Source organism: Chelonoidis abingdonii, chromosome 19 (genome assembly GCF_003597395.2).
Source record: "Chelonoidis abingdonii isolate Lonesome George chromosome 19, CheloAbing_2.0, whole genome shotgun sequence".
Taxonomy (NCBI): Eukaryota; Metazoa; Chordata; order Testudines; family Testudinidae; genus Chelonoidis; species Chelonoidis abingdonii.
In genome coordinates, this window is record NC_133787.1 from 39,036,602 (window position 1) to 39,055,131 (window position 18,530).

At 48.2% G+C, this 18,530-nt stretch overlaps 3 protein-coding genes across 5 annotated transcripts in view; 1 reads left to right on the forward strand and 2 right to left on the reverse strand.

Annotated features, from left to right (window-relative positions):
* The window catches only part of GALNS (galactosamine (N-acetyl)-6-sulfatase), an 82,615-nt gene extending 82,341 nt beyond the window's left edge, over window positions 1-274 (reverse strand). The window contains exon 1 of one of the 3 annotated variants that reach the window (XR_012657297.1): window positions 10-201. Coding sequence is in view for 1 of the 3 variants with exons in the window: in XM_032764245.2 (XP_032620136.1) it covers window positions 10-114 (105 nt within the window). In the remaining 2 variants the exon portion in view is untranslated. Of the gene's footprint in view, window positions 1-9 lie in introns of all 3 variants that reach the window. The other 2 variants (XM_032764245.2, XM_032764241.2) reach the window with 2 other exon arrangements.
* On the forward strand, window positions 229-4,920 carry TRAPPC2L (trafficking protein particle complex subunit 2L). Its single transcript, XM_032764249.2, has 5 exons — window positions 229-317; window positions 1,235-1,407; window positions 3,586-3,673; window positions 3,830-3,909; window positions 4,754-4,920. Exons 1-5 carry the CDS (start codon window positions 285-287, stop codon window positions 4,797-4,799), a joined length of 420 nt encoding a protein of 139 aa, XP_032620140.1. The 5' UTR covers window positions 229-284; the 3' UTR covers window positions 4,800-4,920.
* A 6,313-nt stretch (window positions 4,921-11,233) lies between these two features.
* The window catches only part of PABPN1L (PABPN1 like, cytoplasmic), a 10,164-nt gene continuing 2,867 nt past the window's right edge, over window positions 11,234-18,530 (reverse strand). Inside the window, 5 exon segments of the mRNA XM_032764237.2 lie at window positions 11,234-11,320; window positions 13,643-13,788; window positions 14,400-14,487; window positions 16,478-16,584; window positions 17,635-17,702. Of these exon segments, the coding sequence (XP_032620128.2) occupies window positions 11,281-11,320; window positions 13,643-13,788; window positions 14,400-14,487; window positions 16,478-16,584; window positions 17,635-17,702 (449 nt within the window). The 3' untranslated portion in view covers window positions 11,234-11,280.

An 18,530-nucleotide genomic window follows, 5' to 3' on the forward strand; every position in this document is an offset into this window, starting at 1 on the left:
CTCACTCACATCGTCCATGAGCAGGAGGAGGAGGTTGGGGGGCCCGCTGCGCTCGGCGCCCCCCGCGCTCAGGGCCCAGCACACGCACAGGGGCAGCAGCAGGCGCCTCTCCATGGCAACCGGCACCACCGGCCCTCTCCCTCCTCCTCGCCCGCCGGGAGCGGGGCCGGGTCACGTGAGCCCCTCGCGCCGGAGAGTCACATGACCTGAATCCCGCGCGCCGGGGGAAGGAGGAGGAAGCGTCCACCTGATCACGTGATAGCGGAGGGACGCCGGCGTCCAAGATGGCGGTGTGCATCGCCGTGATCGCCAAGGAGGTGGGGGCGGGGCCCGCTGCGGCCAGGGCGGGGGGGGCTGGGCTGGGAGAGGGGGCAGGAGCAATAGGGTGCGGGTCCTGGGTCAGGAACAATAGGGGTGGGGGGCAGGGCTAGAGAGGGGACAGGAGCAATAGGGTGCGGGTCCTAGGACAGGAGCAAAAGGGGTGGGTCAGGGGGCTGGGCAGGGAGGGTAGGAGCAGTAGGAGTGGAGGGCTGCGTTGGGGGAAGGGCAGGAATCGGAAGTAATAGGGTGCGGGTCCTGGGGGCAGAAGCAGTAGGGGTGGGCCATGGGGTGGGCTGGGCTGGTGGGCAGGAGCAGGAGGGATGGGGGACTGGGAGAAGTGGCAGGAGCAGTAGGGATGAGGGGCTGGGTTGGGAGATGGGGGAGGAGGCAGGAGCAGGGGTGGGGGTTTGGGTAGGAGCCCTAGGGAAGCAGTGATGCTGTGTTGAGGGGAGAGGGGCTTGTTTAGAGGCTGATATAGGGGTTGGTGGAGCAGTGGTTGGGAAGCCCCAGTTTTTTGTCACTCTGTGGGAGCCCTTTATGGACTTTCTTCCAGGAAGGATGGTTCTGATGAGATGACCAAATGAGCTGGGGACAGTCTCACCTAGGGGGGGTGGATGGATGGTCACTTGTTACCTTTGTGTTATGAGAAAATGTAAACCTGGCAATAGTCCTCTTCTAAAGACTGTTAGTAGTAGAGGATAAAGCTAGATCTGCAATGTAAATACCTGTTGTGTTATACAAGTGTAGACCAGTGGCATTCTGTGATATTTTTAAATAGAATTTGTGGTTAAAAATAGCTAGTTTTTAAATAATAGCCATTTGCATCCTCAGAGCACTACACTTACAATTGCTAATCTATTCGGGCACAGAATAGGTAGCCCCAGTTAGCACAATTTGTCGTCATCCTTTCTAGAACTACCCTCTGTACATTCGAAGCATCCCAACAGAAAATGAACTGAAGTTCCATTATACAGTGCACACTTCCCTGGATGTTGTGGATGAAAAGATCTCTGCCATGGGGAAGGCCCTTGTGGATCAGAGAGAGCTCTATCTGGGACTTCTGTACCCAACTGAAGACTACAAAGTGTATCTTTCATGCCTGACAGGTGTGCTCTATAGAGCCTGTTCCTACAATCTGTCTTTCTTCAGTCAGAACTCCACTGATTTCTCTAAGCAAGGAATGCAGGGATAGGTTTTAAATTTATCTGTCTTCTAGTTCTAGAATTTACCATTGTTTTCATTTGACATTGCAGCTGTAAATCCTGTGTTGTGAAATAAAAAGCAAACTGCACAGTAGTTAATGGGCGAGTGTGCTGAGGATTAGTTTGCATATATCATAGATTTTGATACTTTAATTTGACCAAAACAACCTGAGAGATAGAGAGAGAGAGTGCTTAAAGGGACACTGTCAGTTAACATTTTGTGAAAACCAGTGTTTTGGAAACTTAAAGACCAGTAGAAATGTTTCCTCCATTAAAGGAAGAAAACAACAATGAAAACAGTTGCTTTTTAAACTGTTTGAAACACAAACACTGCAGCAAGAAAAAACCTAGAAATGAAATCTTTAAAAACGGACAGCCATCCCTTTTGCTGCCCGTTGTAAAACTAGGTTGATACAAGGAATGTAAATAGCCAATGACTGTTCCAAAAGGTGAAGATTAAAAGGGGTCAGAGCCTTGGCTGGTGGGAATCAGTAATTCCACTGAAGTCAGTGGAACTATGCTGATATACAGCAGCTGAACATCTGGTCCTGTATTTTTAAATGTATTTTTTTTAGAAACCCTTCACTTCAAATATTAATTTTTATATCACAGTATCTGTAATCATTAAATGGGTATTGGCATCTGACATTCAGCATCCATACAGCTGAGCAATGGAATTATGGGTTTATATATTCTTAGCTTGGCCCCAGTCCTGCAAGCTGCTCTACACAGGCAACCACTGTGGCTTTTTGAAGCCACATTGAAAGCACTGTGGCAACATGCATTGGTCTGTTCACACAGAGCAGGTATTTCAAAACAGGATTTGCTGCTGCAGTGTCATGTAGAAGCCCTAATCCTAAGGGCTGTTTAGCTGTGTTTTTGTCTGAATATCAGTTCTGTTTATTCTTGGCCCAGTCTCTTAGGGCAGGTCTACACTAGAAGCGCTACATGGATGCAGCTGTTGTAGCATGTCTGCTGAAGACGCTGTATGCCAGCAGGAGAGCTCTCTCCCGTCCGCACAATTACTCCACCTCCGCAAGAGGCAGAAGCTATGTCGGCGGGAGAGCATAGTGCCAGTGTAGACAGTGCGTAGGTCAATCTAACTTGCGTCACTCAGGGAGGGGGTCTTTTTCCACACACCTGGATGGCACATTAGATCGACTTAAGCAGTAGTGACCTACCCTTCCTGTCTGCAACAAGGAGGTTTGGTGCATCCGAAGCTAGCTATGGTTTGATCAGATTTCACAATTTACAAATATAGTATCTAGTTCTTCACTTAGCTAAAATCATGACAACTTGTCTGTGACTGAGGCTGCAGAATTGGACTCCCTATGGTAATGCTGTTGACATTGGTAAGGCTGCAGAAGCTTTCACAGATACAAAGTTGGTATTTCAGGACTGCAGCTATACCTGATAGTTATGAGACTAGTGGATCTTCTAACATTTCTGTGGCTGGCCTTCTGCTTCCCTTTTAATCATGTCCTCGCTTTCTGACTAACGTAACTGACAGCGGATAGCCATGTCTTCATAATCCTGCTGCTGACTTCGAAGATTCCATATTGCAACATTGCTGTTGAGTGATCACTGAGTCTGTGATATTAGCTACCCAAATGGGCATGGCTGCAAAGAATAATCAGAATTCTTTGATGAAGGAGGGTTCTTGAGAGCCAAAGAAATTATCATCAAAATGACTGATGATTGAAGGCCATTTGTGCAATTACTGAACAGTAATATATACCTTGGGAGGCAGGCAAGGTAGCTGCTGTCTAAAAATACAACCTGTCATAACTTTCTAGTTATGAATCTTTATACAAACAGCCCTCTCTATGCTTGGGAGGCTCAGTTATCATCCTGTCAGAAACGGTAACACTAAGGTAGAAAATAAGTCCAATTTCTAGGACCCATCCCTTGCTTAGCTCATCTAGATGTGGATTATTTTGTGACCAGTTTGAGGGTGACATCCACTTGTACATTTTTTTTTTTTTACTGTACTCAAGTCTTATTTTAGTTGCTTTCCCAGGCACTTGTGTGTCAAAAATGTGTTCCTTAATCAACTGCACAGATACGGCTACGTGACAAATTCCAAGGTGAAGTTTGTTATGGTGGTAGATTCTTCAAACACAGCACTTCGAGACAATGAGATCCGCAGCGTAAGTGCAGGAAATCCGAATGTAACTTGCCAGATCAGTATTTTTGTTCCTTCCACTTATTCATAAAATGCTGAGAAACAAAGAAACAAACAACCCCTCCTCCCCAACAGTAATTTTCTAGGTTTTAATTAAAAACAAACCATGATCTTTTTTCAGATGTTCCGAAAGCTGCATAATTCATACACAGATGTAATGTGCAATCCCTTTTATAACCCTGGGGACTGCATTCATTCCAGGTGAGTGAGCTGCCTCCACTAACCCTTTTCATTTTGTTGCCTTTCTGGACCATGCAAAGCTATTAGGATTTAGCTCTTAAGAACGTAACTTCTGTGAGTGATCAGTTTAAAGCTGGGAGCTGCAAACTCCTTTCCAAAAACAGGCAGCTGTACTCTCTTTGGACTGCTTCTACATAATAGAAAATTTACCATTGCCCCATCCTCATTAGAGGCTACATTTAATGGTCTCCCACAGACTTCACACTCAGTAGCTCTCTGAACTGATATTAGAAATGCTGACTCAGGAACCTGAGGTTACTTAAAAAAAAAAGTTACCAATGGCTCTCACTTAAATATGCTTCATATTGAAATGTGGTGGATAACACTGTCATCTTGTCCGCTGGACACCTCAAAATAGGCAGGCTGTAGCTTTCCAAAATTCAGCCTCTAGAGGAGTATGGATGAGAAGACTGTTTCCAGAATGCATAATTTTCAAAACAGTTGGCAGGACGGTGCCCATCTTTTCATATTCAAAATCTTTTTATGGGACCAATGAGTGGTGTTCCCCTCCCGCCATCATTGCATATGCAAAAGCAGATTCTATATTCCTGCCACTAAAATGACTGTAGTCTGCTGACAGGGTGAGAACTGCAGTTACTTCAGCTTTATTAGAAGGAAAGTAATTGTTTGTAAAGTGGTAGGGAATTAAATATTTATAGTCAAGCCTGTGGGAAGTTACCATTAAAAATGCTTAAATAGAAGTTATGTCTTACCTACTAACTGAAGGGCTTCTTTGTATAAGAGAGATCTCAGTGTGCTGGGCTGTCTTCTCTTCCTTTAATATTTCGTACTCTTCCTTCTCTAGGGCCTTTGATAATATGGTGACCTCCATGATGATGCAGGTGTGCTGAAGCTCCAGCCATTCTCTTTGTATTTGAGAACATTCTCTATTGTACAGAAGTATCTGTGAAGCTGTGTGTATATATAGTCTTTAAACTGGTTCTGTGTAAAATAAACCCATTGCTGTTTGGATCTATGTCTGCTTGTGTTCTTGTGGCCAGTGGCACAACTTGCTTAGTAGACTGTAGGTTTTGTTTTTAACTAGTATACAAAAGTATGGAAGGGTCTCTTGCTCCTAAATAAAGACAAAGGTAGTGAGCTATTGATCTCTGTGCATGTCTGAGCTTAGTAAAGCCCAGGGCTGCATGTCAAATTGCACACACAGTTATCTGCTCAAATTGCATGCAGAGTTGAGTGTATGTGGATGTAGCTGTATGTTAGGTGAGCAACCTTGAGATGCTTCTGTAAAAATCTTGCCCCTAACTTATGCTTGAAACAGCTGTGCCTGGTGTGGTATGATCAGAGAACAGCAGCCAGCTCAACTGTTCAGCAAAATAAACATCTAATGCAGACTGTGAATGGCAAATTTAGGTTGATCTCACTCTTGGGAGAGTTGCAATGAACTGGTTTACTGCTCTGATCAGGTCTGGGACCACCTCTTCTTGCTGTATGCAGTTGTTAAATCTAATCATAAGAGGACGTACTGACTTTAACAGATGCCATTCAGGCAGAATCTGGACCAGCCTTTTCTGCTCATTGCCACTTACAACACTGGGTTCCCTGAGCTGCAGCCAGAGCATACTGTTCTTTTCTGACTATATTTCAAGCTAAACCAAGTCTGGCTCCCTAGCCATATTTCCTCATTGTGGTAGGAGCTTCCAGATCAGTGAGATGGACAGATACTGAAGCCCATAACTATCAAAGCAAAAAAACTGTATTACTTGAAAAGAGGCGACAACAGCTTCAAGTGCTTAATACAACAGGTCCCATCACTGGATACTCACGTCCCAAGTACCATAAGTAGCTGCACCCTTCCCAACACACCTGGCTTCATTTTACCCAAAGCACAGATTGCCAAGGTCACACAAGATGGCTGGGGCAGAGCCAGTAAGTGGACCCCAATTTCCAGCAACCCCAACCAGTGCCTTCACCTAATCCCCTCCTTCATGGGGGAGAGTGCTAGGCGATCCACATGGCATTAAGTATGGGTAGTGTGCAAGAGTCTACTCAAACCATACATTGGTATTTTCTTTAGTGCTTGCAAACCTGCCTGAAATTTGACCAGTAGTTGCAAACACCCAGTCTGTGGTTCTATAGCAGCTATGGAAGATGTTTTAAAATATATATATAGAGAGAGAGAAAGATGGATGCACCTAGCTCATAGAACTGGAAGGGACCTTGAAAGGTCATCAAGTCCAGGCCCCTGCCTTCACTAGCAGGACCAAGTACTGATTTTTGCCCCAGATCCCTAAGTGGCCCCCTCAAAAATTGAACTCACAATGCTGGGTTTAGCAGGTCAATGCTCAAACCACTTAGCTATCCCCCACCCCCACTTAGCCACATTAAACTGAAGTGTTTAGTGTTTGATGTTACAAAGGGGCTTACTGACCCCCTACTTTTCCTTGTTTTGTCTCATCTTCAGTATTATCGCCAGCAGCTTGGCATTCCTTCATACTATACTGGGGCCTTAGAACAGCCTATGCAGGTACCTAGTCTGTGTTCTTTGCTCACCCATCTGCATTTCAACAGCCTTGGAGACATGCATGCTGCTTTAATCAAATTAATCCAGACATAACTAATTCCACTTTAAGATCAAAGCCCAAGAAGGGGGGGCTACAGTCCTGAGGTAGCAGAAAAATTGCCACCCTGAGGGCAGAGATAATAGTGTGCATTGTATTTCCCTTTCCAGCTTGTCATTGTATCAGTCTAAGCCTATTGTATGGATCACATGTCAGAATCGCACTGCACTGCATGAACATACAGATACCGGAGTGGCTGGCAGAGGGGACCATAACATGATGATCTTGTTTTGGCCAGAAGAGAAACAGGGTGTGTTAGGGAATTCGCTGTTCATTTTCTGGACTACATTGAGGATTGCACACTAACCCCATTAGTACCTGTCTAACATCCATTAGTCTCCTGTTTTCTTCCCTCAGAATAGGGGAAAGGTTGAAATAAACATACAAACCCACCAGAGGGAGTAGGCATTCGAACAAACTAAGGTGAATTCTTAAATGGAAATCAGATTAAAAGCAGGTATATGCACCAAAACAAGGGACCGTACCTGTCTCAACAATGTGTATCCTACCCACAGGATGCAAGGTTTTGCGAGCTATTACTAGAACAGACTTACCAGTATAGGTGCACTAGATGGGAGGCTGTATGGTAGCAGTAAATTCAGAGCATCTAGCACAAGTGCTCATCCCATGTCAGTGTAACCACCATTACAACAGAACACAACCTGGGTAGGTTGCCCTGGTTATAAAGGATTCCAGAGTCAAAGATTCCAAGGCCAGAAGGGACCATTGGGATCATCCAGTCTGACCTCTTGTACACCCCAGGCCATAGGACTTCCCACAAATAATGCCTAGAGCCGATCTTCTAGACAAACATCATCTTGATTTCAAAACAGTCAGTTACGGAGAATCCATCACGACCCTTGGTACGTTGTTCCAATGATTAACTACTCACTGTTAAAAATTTACACCTTATTTCCAGTCGGAAGTTGTCTAGCTTCAACTTCCAGCCATGGAATGGCGTTACACCTTTCTCCGCTAGATTGGAGAGCCCATCGTTAAATATTCCTTCCCCATGCAGGTACCTATAGACTAATCAAGCCACCCCTTAAGCATCTCTTTGTTAAGCTAAATAGATTGAGTTCCTTGAATCTCTTACTGTACAGCAGGTTTTCTAATCCTTTAATCATTCTTGAGGCTCTTGTATGAATCCTCCTTTCTAATCGCCTCCTCACTAGTGCTGCTGGATCCTCCCCTCTCTTGCTCTTTCTGAATGCTGGGATGATGGGAGAAGGCAGGAGCCTCTTCCTTTCTAGTGCACCATTTCCTCTCCTGGCTTCTTGGAAGGAAAGAGGCTCTGACCGCTCCTAGCCATTTGCTCACTGCTCTCCAAGCTGTCGGGCAACATAGAGGGAAATTCAAATCTCGAGAGTCCAGGAGACAGTGACTCAAGGAAACACAGAGTGAACACCAGAGCTGCACTGGATGTGTATAGTCTAAATTTCTCCTGAAAAGTCAGCATCAACACCTGGCTGGTTTTCTTAATCTTCTCATAATTCTTGTTCCTTGGAAAGTGGAGAAATTCATGGGTTTTTCCATCTGTTTCATACTCCAAGCACTCCCTAAGGCATCCAGCTCTGTATCTGTCATAAAATCTTTACACATGCTGCAGGGACAATCCTGCATTGATCCTTAGGGGATGGGGAAGATGTGAGCTAATAGAGGTTTTCCTTCTCTGACTTCAGAGGAGCCAATCCTCACTGATGAGAGAGAGAGAAGGGAGACAGGAAGTACAGATGTATGATGTTATGTGTCATGTTTGTCCCCAGGGTAAGTCTACTGAACACCAGGGTGCATGTGGGCCTGCAAGTCTGAGAAGGGGCAAACTGTTCAAAAACAAACATTCTAGTTAAATCACTGCGAAATAGCAGAGAACGATAAAGGACATTCAGGAAGGTTTCAGGTGCTGGCTTGCATGCCATTCTTGTGGTCTTACTGAATTTGAGGCATCATGACTATGTCTCTGCCAAACAGAGAGAATAGCTCTGCTTGGAAAGCCAGGAAAACCTTCAGGTCCCTTGTTTGAGAAAGGTCCAACAATGGTCTAACTACAAGAAACAATTAGTTTTCCAGGACAGAGCTGCAGCAAATGAAGAGTGAGCCCTTTCATCTTCTCCTAACACACACTAACCTGGAAGACCTCGCTTACTCGAACCACTGGAAATTCACATGGCTCCTGACTATGGGCCAAATTCACCACATCAGTGGATATGGACATATTATGGTGTTCTCTGATAAACATCTTGCAGTAGGTGTGATTTTTTCTGTGGTCTAAGAGTCTTCTAAAGGCAACTAGCTCAGTGCAAAGACAGGTCTGCTGCTTTTTCTGCACTTTCATTGTGGAAGAAACTTTTTTTAGACAGCAGGATCATTTATTTTTTAAAAAGATATCTGACAATTAAACAGTACTTTCTCACAAACAGAGCTTGATCAGAGAAATCTGCTCAGCTCAATCAATACATTTCAGCAGTAATAACTTAAGTGTCAAACACTTCACTCTCCCATTCTCCAGCTCCCCTCCCACCCAAACAAGTCATACCTGTACCTTACTATTTTGATAAACTTTTACACATAAAAAGGTGAGTTAAATCTTTCCACTTGCCAAGACAAGCACTCAGTGTTTCCTTTTCAACAATGGTCATTAAAAGGTCACTGCCAGGTACTTTAGACCCAAAAAAATAGGTTTTGTAAAAGTTCTAGGGCATACAAGATCTACCAACAGAAATTACGTTTTTGTTTTTTTAAAATCAATGGGAAAGGTTTGGATTGTCCCTTCAGAATTTGCAACCCAAACTTTGGGCTGGTTCAGGAGAACCAGAAAGTGAAGCAACAGTCTCTCTATGCTCCATGCTAGACAAAGTGCAAATAGTAAACATATGTGAAGAGTTAGATTTCTGAAATTCAGTGATCCAAGGTGTTAACAGGGAGGGAAATCTGTTTCTAAAATAGGTTTCTTATCCTGACAGCGTCCCTTTAACCGTCCAGAAAGCTGCCTTAAGGGTTAGTTAATTGCATCAGTTGGGGAAAAGGGAAACCTGACTAAAGGTCCTGACAGGTTAGTGCTGGAATTCTAATAAAATGTATTTAAATGTATAACTTTACATAGTAACATTGTTCACTAGGTTTCTTAACCAGGCTTTTCTTTTTAACCAAAAACATTTTCCTTTAAAAATAGGAGCAAGTTAAGCACTCATGAAAGTGAGACGAATTGCAGTGGCTTGGACTGCACAATGCAGACGGGCTGTGCAGGAATTCCCACACAAAACACCCTCTATGCACTTCCCACCCTGATTGGCAACAGCTCCTGCTACTTCAGCCGAGGCCTTCCAGCACCGACCTCCAATCTGTGGTCACTGGGAGAGGAAGAAATAGAGCCTAAGCTTAGACCCACAAAACTCTCCCTTGTCACTAGAGACTGGATTCAAACTCTGCCCATCAGAAGTGAACCAGTGAGTGCCTGGACTTGCATCACAGCTACAGAACAAGATCGGGGGAGAGAGAGTTTGCAGGTAGTCAGGTCTTGTGTAACCCCAGACATTAAAGAAAACACACTAATGTTTACATTGAACCCAAGGTAGGGATGCCTTTTCTTCCAGGAGATTTACAGGGCTGAATCCTGCTCTTAGATATGGAAGAGTAGGAGCACACTGAGAAAGCCAAACCACAGAGTTATGCTTATTCCTCTACCCAGGAGCAGTATCAGGACCACACACTTAGGGGGACAAAGTCCTAATGAGTTAATTTAATTCAATGGAAAAGGTTTGGATTTCCCATGCAAAAATATATCTAAGACCCTAATGAGGTTTTTACAGTTAAGTTAAAAAAATAAGGCCAGATCTGAATTTAAGCGGTATCCCAGAATCTTACCCCCGCCCTTACAGAAAGTAGAAGAGATCCCACTGTCCTTGGAGGGTCTTGAGGACCTGCCTGTGCTAAAGAGATGTAAGCATCCATGATCCACAGGACAAGCTGAAGAAGTGAGTCGCAGAGAGCAAAGTGGAGGCATCTGTTTCTCCAGTCTGGCAGCAGGAGGGGTTTAGACCTTCTCACACGGTGGCAGCAGCAGGTGGAGCAGAGATGCTCCTGACAGCTGTGACCCAGCTGAAGTACAGCTGACAGTTTTGGAAACAGAACATCCTACAGCTCACTTCTCCTAGACGGATTGTTTTCCCATGCTCCCCGCTATCCCCATTGCTCCAGCATAGCCCTGTCTGAATGCTCTGCACAGTCCTCCAGAAACACACACCCACCCATCCACGTCCCTGCTAGATCGGTGCCTGAGGGCCAAATCTGGCTTATATGGAGTCCTAAAATGCAGCCCTGTCCTCCAGTTTCTACAGGATGAAAATAAAGCTGACCATCTGGTGAACTCTGCTTCTAGTCGCTGTCAAGAGTGTGCCATGTATGCCCGGAGATCAGCTGTTCTTTCTAGCTGGGAGAATATTGGGTTCAACAAGAAGGATTTGACATTGTAACCAAACTCGGGGCAAGCCTCTGGCTCCTGGAAAGTGCCAGTGTGGCTCTGGCACTGAGTATGGTGATCATCCAGCTGTGCTAGGGGTAGCCTGGCTCCATTCTCCCTCAGAACAACTCACCCGCTTAACTGTGCAACATGCAACTGCACTGTTCTATCCAGGGAAAAATATTAAAATCGTCCAGCCTTCTTTGCTCGGGTAGGTTCTCTTTAAACTCCTCTCCCAACCCCCAGTTTTAAATCCAGCCTGTTGGAGTCTCCAGCGTCATCCCATCCTTCGGCCTAGTAGGGAGAGTACCACAGCGATAACCTGCCACGACCCCTAGACAAGAACAAAAGCGCATCAGAAAGCACAGGCTGGCTCAGGCAACGGTCTTAGGTCAGCGATTTAGTCAGTTACCGAATCAAAACTGTGTCTGCTCTTCAGCGTGGGGGACACCTGCCATTTGAGATGGCCTGGCTGCCCCAGGCCTCACACAGACCAATGAGCAGCATTCCTGGTCCTCAATGCAGCCCAGAGACAGCTCTTATCTCCTTGCTTCCAAGCGGCTGCAGCTCACAGCGTAATAGCCCATTCCACCTGGCGATGGCACCACATGAGACTGACTCGTTCCACTGCTGGTCTCTCATCAGCGGGGCATAGTGGCCTTGATAGGCTCAGCATCCATTTTTGAGGCAGCAGGGGCGGCTCTAGGTATTTTGCCGCCCCAAGCACGGCAGGCAGGCTGCCTTCGGCGGCTTGCCTGCGGGAGGTCCCCAGTCCCGCAGATTCAGCGGCATGCCTCCGGGAGGTCCGCCAAAGTGCGGGTCCAGTGGACCCTCCACAGGCATGCTGCTGAAGGCAACCCGCCTGCCACTCTCGCAGCGACCGGCAGAGCGACCCCCGTGGCTTGCCACCCCAGGCACATGCTTGGCATGCTGGTGCCTGGAGCCACCCCTGGCAGTGAGTGGCCCTGAAGGGAGCCCCCATCTGTTCCTAGGCTGACGGATGCTGGAGTAAGCGGAACATACAAATAAATTCCAAACTGCAGGGCACAGGCCTGCCCACAGAACTGTTACCTAGCACGCTGTGTCTTCAGAGTGCTGTGCAAGCATTTTGTTAGCACAACCCCGCCAGGAGACTGAGGCACAGATGGGGAAGTGACTTGCCAAGTCAGTGGCAGATCTGGGAGTAGAACCCCAGAGTAGCCAATTCCTAGGGCTGCGCTCAGCTAGACCACGCTGCCAGCATGGCAGGGTCAAGAGGAATTCCCTACACCACGGGAATAAACCCGGCTATCCACAGTGAGCCTATACAGCAGAGCAAGAAGTATCTAGCAACGGGGGCACTTTCATGCTGAAGCAGGAAGCCCAGGCATGGACTAGAGAATCGGTCCCAGCGCTCATCTCAGTGTGCCTCCAAGCCAGCCATTCTTGGGTCACTGAGGTGGAAGGACATTCACAGGTACTGCGTGCCCTGGGCATCCGTCTCCCACAAGAGTCACTGCTCATTTCTGTCCCTTTCAATTGCAGGAGAGCTGCCGCCCACAGGCCCTGCCAGGCTGCCCACGTTCACATCTGTGCACGGCTCCCGGCCTCCCGCTTGCCATGCAGACACCTGGGTGATGTTAACAGCATGTGACTGCCCGTCGACCAGGAGAGGAATAGGCTTCTAGTGCAGGCTTCTCTCTGAAGTAACATCCTCAAGCCCTTAGGAGACTATTTCTGTGGGAATTGCCCCCCGCATCTCTGACCCTATTGGGAACACTACTCTGGTTTTACTGGGAGGAGCCAGAAGTATCAAGGCTCATGTTGATTAACCCCCTACTCCCCTTGCCCCTAGCAAGTCCTGTCTGTGTTCTTGCACACCCCTGCCTCCTTTTCGAAATGGGGCAGCTTACATGGACTGACACTTGGAGCGACTTCAGAGTCCGAGTGGAAGCCCACCAGGAACCAAGGAAAGGGATTACTGCAGAGCAAACACAGGCAGTTGCCAGCCATTAAACAAAGAGAGGCAGCCTGGGCTACGGGAGTAAGCCTGGTGCTGCGGGTTGATTCAATGGCCTTGGTTCTGCTAGACATTTCTCTCCCAAGTTTTCCCACCGAGGGGAGCACTTGCATAGCTAGCAGTTACCTGGGCCTTGTTTTCATTCCTGTGTCACCTAGATCTGTTCTGAGCAGGGCCAGGCAGGCCGCCCAGAGACTGAAGCGCTATAGTAGCACTCACACTGTTCGTAGTTCTGCAGGTAGCCATGGAGGAAAGCTCACAGAAGTCTAGTGCAGACACAGGGAGTGTGCAGCTTTGGGGCAGGTGTACACCTTGGTTTGCTCCTTTTGGGAAACAGGGATAAATACTCCCCCGTTCGCTGGTAGGTGGAGGGGCTCTGCTGGTGTTAACGCATAGGTAAGGTCTTTGGTCTAGGTGTGTGCTTTGTGATACTCCCAGCCTCCCAGAGCTTCTGGAGTGCTGGCCACCCAGCAGCTGGTCTGATAGGGACAGCCTATGCTTGGGACACCTAGTGACCAGGGAAAATGCCCCTCTCATGCCATTTGCAAAGCTGATTTTGCTAGCACAGCGACAGGCCTGGAGACACCCAGCACCAAACCCTGCTGTGCTCTCCATTCTACTGCCGACCTCCTGTCAGCAGGGAACATCACCGCTCACCTGTACACTCTCCCTCGGGATCTTGCTCTCAGTGCTCCATAGACGTTTGCCCTTTGCGACAGGCCCCCCCTGCTCGGAAAACGGCCCCTTGAGCCCCCGCGGTCAGTTGTGCTGATACCTGGCATGTTGGTCCTCTTGGGCAACACCTGAGACAAGTCAAAGATGAAGGAGTGGCCAGGACCCCTGCCCCCAAACTTCCCTCACAAGCTGCATCTCCCACTCGAATCAGAGACAGTGTATCCCCAGGTCTTGGTGAACCAACAGCAGCAGCTTCCCAGCCCGGGAGGGAGCAGGAAGCAGGCTCTGAAGGTGGCCACAAGTGCTACATTTCCCAGGCTATAGACAATGGCACCGAAGGGCCCTCCCTGAGTGGAGCTGGCCACTCGTCCCCAGACGGAAAGGCCTGTTCCCAGGCAGGAGGAAGCGTCTCTGAGGAGGGAGGCAAGAGGCAAAACCCATGAAACCCACAGCAAAGAAGCTGGAGCCAGGCAGGAGCAGCTCAGACCCTGACTGAGGCCTGCACCCTGGGAGACCTGGAGGCATAGACTCAACACTAGGATGCCTCCTTTTCAGCGTTCAGAGTCACCTGAACCAAGTACAATCAGCTGCAGCCCAATGACGTATCTCTAGCTCCGTCTGTCGTCCAGGTGCAGACCCACACGAGGCAAAATGCATTCGTCAGGAAGGCAAATCCCTCCCTAGCTTCATGGCACTAGTCACTCCTGCCTCGCACCCCTGTCAGGCCCGGTGTCCTTACCTTGATGATCCGACCTCTGAACATGCTCTTGTCCAGCTCCACCGCTGCCTTCACAGAGCTCTTGTCCTCAAACTCAATGTATGCATACCTGGAAAGGTAAAGGAAGACAGGGTCCCCTTTGCACTGCAGCATCTGCTCGGGGAGGTCCCAACACGGTAACCCCCGCAGGTGGCCAGGTAACATTGTGGTCTGCTGCTCAGCATGGGGAATCTGTCCTGCCACTCTAAAGGCTTTTGCTTCAGATAACTGAGTAGGCGCCTCTCCAGACAGAGCTGAGAAAATGGAGGGTAGCAGACCACACCATGGCTGACGCTGGAGCGATACCTACTGCCATCGGTTCATATTATTCAGTCGTGCAATCAACCATTAAACAATTTTTAGAGCACAACGGTTGCCAATGCTCTTTCCCTGGGCTGCGATCTCTCTCACCAGCTGGTAAGCCATGCTCTAGATGGCCTGCCTAGGCAGCAGACAGCCCCATGCACCAATCTGAAACTGAGCTCGCACCTTGCATTCAAGTGCTGCTCTCGCTAGACAGATGCTATTGAGTCCAGATTGTGAAGGGGACTGGCCCAGTAGCAGAGTGTTATAACATGGTTAGAGATAGGAAAAGCACTCGGAGCTAAGCTTTCCAGGGGATTTTGAATCAAGGAAAATTCTTCAGCTTCAATGACCAGGGAAATCATGCGATAGCTCTGAATCCCTGGCAGACTTAGGCTCTGATACTGCAATTGTGATGGCACTTGACTGGACTGCTGGGCCTGCACAGAGGCCCACTGAAGTCAATGGGGATCTACACAGGCAGTGAATTCCACCCACACTCTCCCAGTGCAGAACTAGCACCTTCACTTGCAGGCTGGCTGGGACAGAGACCAACTTTATGGGTGTCCTATAGCACTGAGCACATTGTCAGCACATTCAGAATAAATCCTGACACTCTATAATGCAGGGAGCCAGCCAGCCCATGAGGAGAGAAGCAGCAGCCAAGTTAGTTATAGAAATAAAAATATACACCTCTGTTTTAACGTAGAGGGAGGTGTTTAGATGTAGGTGGCTGACATTTATTCTGCTGACAAGGACAGGGCTGCAGTATGTATGAAGAACTAGCTGGAGAGGCTGTCAGAAGAGCTCCTCTCTCCTCCTGAGGGCCATGGGCTATAGATTGAAACATACTGAGCATATTAAACCATTACCTGGCCTGGAATATGACGAATCTTTTGCAATATCCCATTGAATTACTTTGTTCCTTATTGGAGCGTACTCATACACACACACAGACCAGCACTCTTGTACAGAATATGCACACACACACCTTTTGTGGCCTTGCTTACGCAAATCTGAACAGGTGTATGGGACAGAATGGACACGTGCCTTGTTTTGCGCAATATATATATATATTTTTCAAACAGTCATTTAAAAATACCCAACCTCCCTGGGTTATATATTTAGGACACACGGCATTTCGTGCAGTGCTGCTGCCAAGCCAACAGAGGAAGCACAAGTTAAGAGCCCAATTGCCAGAGCTGCGCTGACACTAATCATTAAATCAGCGAAGTATCGAAAGTTCAGACACATTCTCCCCAGTGCCTTTCATCCCAGCTTGTGCCAGATGGAAGGAGCACATCAGCAGAGGCAGAAGTGATATTGACAAGTTTCCAGACCAGGTTTCAAACATCAGTAAGAGGAAGGAATAAAGCACTGGGCTTCGGACTTAGCCTCCACAGTCAGACATGCCAGGTCTGCAGAAGAGCTCTCTGCACCCAAGGTGGGCAGCAATAGAGGAAGAGGACAATGAAAGAAACCTTAAACGCCAACCCAAAGCAATGCTGGTCCTATAGCTGGTTTCCCTGCAGACGCTGGAAGTCAGAGAGAGCCAAGGTTTCAGCAGAGATCTGGTGATCCCAGCTGAACACAGGAGAAGAAATAGGAATGGCCGCCTCCCTAGTAAATGGGGCTCAGGGAAAGTAATTTCTACAGCAAAGATATGAGGATCATGCATCGTGTTCTCAGAACATATTCCTCACCCCACCCCACCCCAAACTGCCACAATCCAAGGATCCCTTGAGCACAGCACTGACCCTTTGGGATGTCCGGAGAATTTATCACAGAGGATGGTTACTCGGTTGATCTGCCCACAGCTATTGAAATGGGACTCCAGCTCTTCTGCTGTTCCACCATAGTCCACCTGCAAAGACAGTCCCATTCTATTCAGATGCTACCAAGGGCATGTGCCCATGCCCATGCCCTGCCAGCCAGCCCCAGAATATCATTTGCAATGGCTCAGCCTTCCACCAGCTCAGATTATTCAGAGCTGCATCCAAGCACTAAACAGTGATAATAAATAATGTTGATTTATGAGGTGCCCCATGCCCAGCTGTTATACAGGGAACCTCAGCAGTGGCACCAGCCAGTGAATTTGCCCCATGTGCAGGGCACATATTGGAAGATGGTTCAATGCCCACTCACTGCAGTGGGTAGATTTTAACCCCATGTCAAGGAGCTCCTGTTTGGAGCACATCAGAACATGAGATTTGCCCCTCATGCATCTGCCTCTGGATTCAGTGCTTTTAGAGAGTATGTTATGCAGAGCTAGGCTAATGCCACAGAGCCCTTCCTGTGAAAATCTGCGCCAATCAAGAAGTGAATCAGCTCAGGCTGCGTTCATCAGCTTTTGGCCTTGTCCCCCACAAGGATTCTCAGGAAGACGCTCACTGGCCTGGGTGACACTGGCTCACAAGGCCTCGCATAGACCCACAGCACAGCCGCAGTGCCTGAGCCTCGTGCTGGCCGCTCACTGCACCAGTGTAACTCTTGGCTAGAAAGAATCAGACATTCCAGCTGGAAGCCTGAATCTAAGCCTTGACCATCCAGTCAGGGAACAGAAACAACACCGTTTGGCCTAACTAGGCCCAAGCAAAGCCACTTGTGTCTTTGAATATCCACAAGGGAGCCCCAGAACCAAGGCTAATGGCAAAAATAATGGCAGATAAGTTTGAAATAAGTTCAAGACAGCGTCTGTCACCCTTTTCCCTCATAGAAGGGGATGCTAAGCACATCTAGGAACGTGTCGGTCATCCAGCTCTGCTCCTAGCAGAAGGGCTGGGACAGACCTTCTTGGGACACATCCCACCCCCAGCCCATTAGCACAAGGAGCAGCAGCTCTGCTGAGCTTTCTGCCCTGGGAGCCTCACTGAAGAGGGAGGTCTCATTGTGGTTTTCGACCTGTCCCACTTACATTGCCCACGTAAATGGATCTCTGATCAGCCTCGATTTTCTCCTCTGCTGTCCTAGGAAAGGGAATACCTGCAGAGACAAGGATTCCCTTGAAGGTGCTGCGCAGAAAGAGAGCGACAGGGGGGGCAGTGGGGTTTCTGGCGAAGTGAGGTTGGTGCTGATGGGAGGGCGACCCTGACAGCCCTAGAGACTGAATTACTAGCCCCTCGGCCCTTTGGAGCAAGAGGTCTCCTCAAAGGTGAAAGACGAGGTGTCTGTTTATTCTCAGGACATGCTTCCTCCACCCATCACCTCCTGCCACTTCTGTCCTGAGCACCCCTAATCCCCAAATCTGCCAACGCGCCTAAGTCCCTCCCATTCCACTCCAGGGCCTCTCTAGTCATGGCAAACCATGCAATGGACGTTACAGACAAACTAGGCTGAGGCCACCAAACTCATTTCACGTGTGACCGACATATCTGAACCACAATCTCCAGAGGGGAGAGCTGAGCATGTTGATGCCCTGCTAGGCCCAAGTCTCTGTTGAGGAAACCAGTCCTGCAGCCCTCTGTGTGTATTCGTTTCCTCATTTGGGGTCTGTCCCCCTTTGGGAAGAGGGAGTGTTACCCCAAACATGCCACATTGTGTCCTTAGAGCAGGTCATCACCAGAGAGGCACTAAGGCCCCTGCAGAGGGTGGAATGTGCAGGGGGTGGGGGGTATTTTACAAGGACCTGCCAGACAGGCTCAGACCTGTAACCCGTTGTCACGGAGTCACCAGGCGATGCTCTGGAACTGCTCCCCACTAAGCCAGTCAGGACTTTGGGGAGCCTCCTCTCCCTTGGAGCAGACTTGTTCAGGGCAAGAAGCTCACACGTCTTCACCTCCTGGGTCTCTCCTTGGAGCATTCAGCATCCTC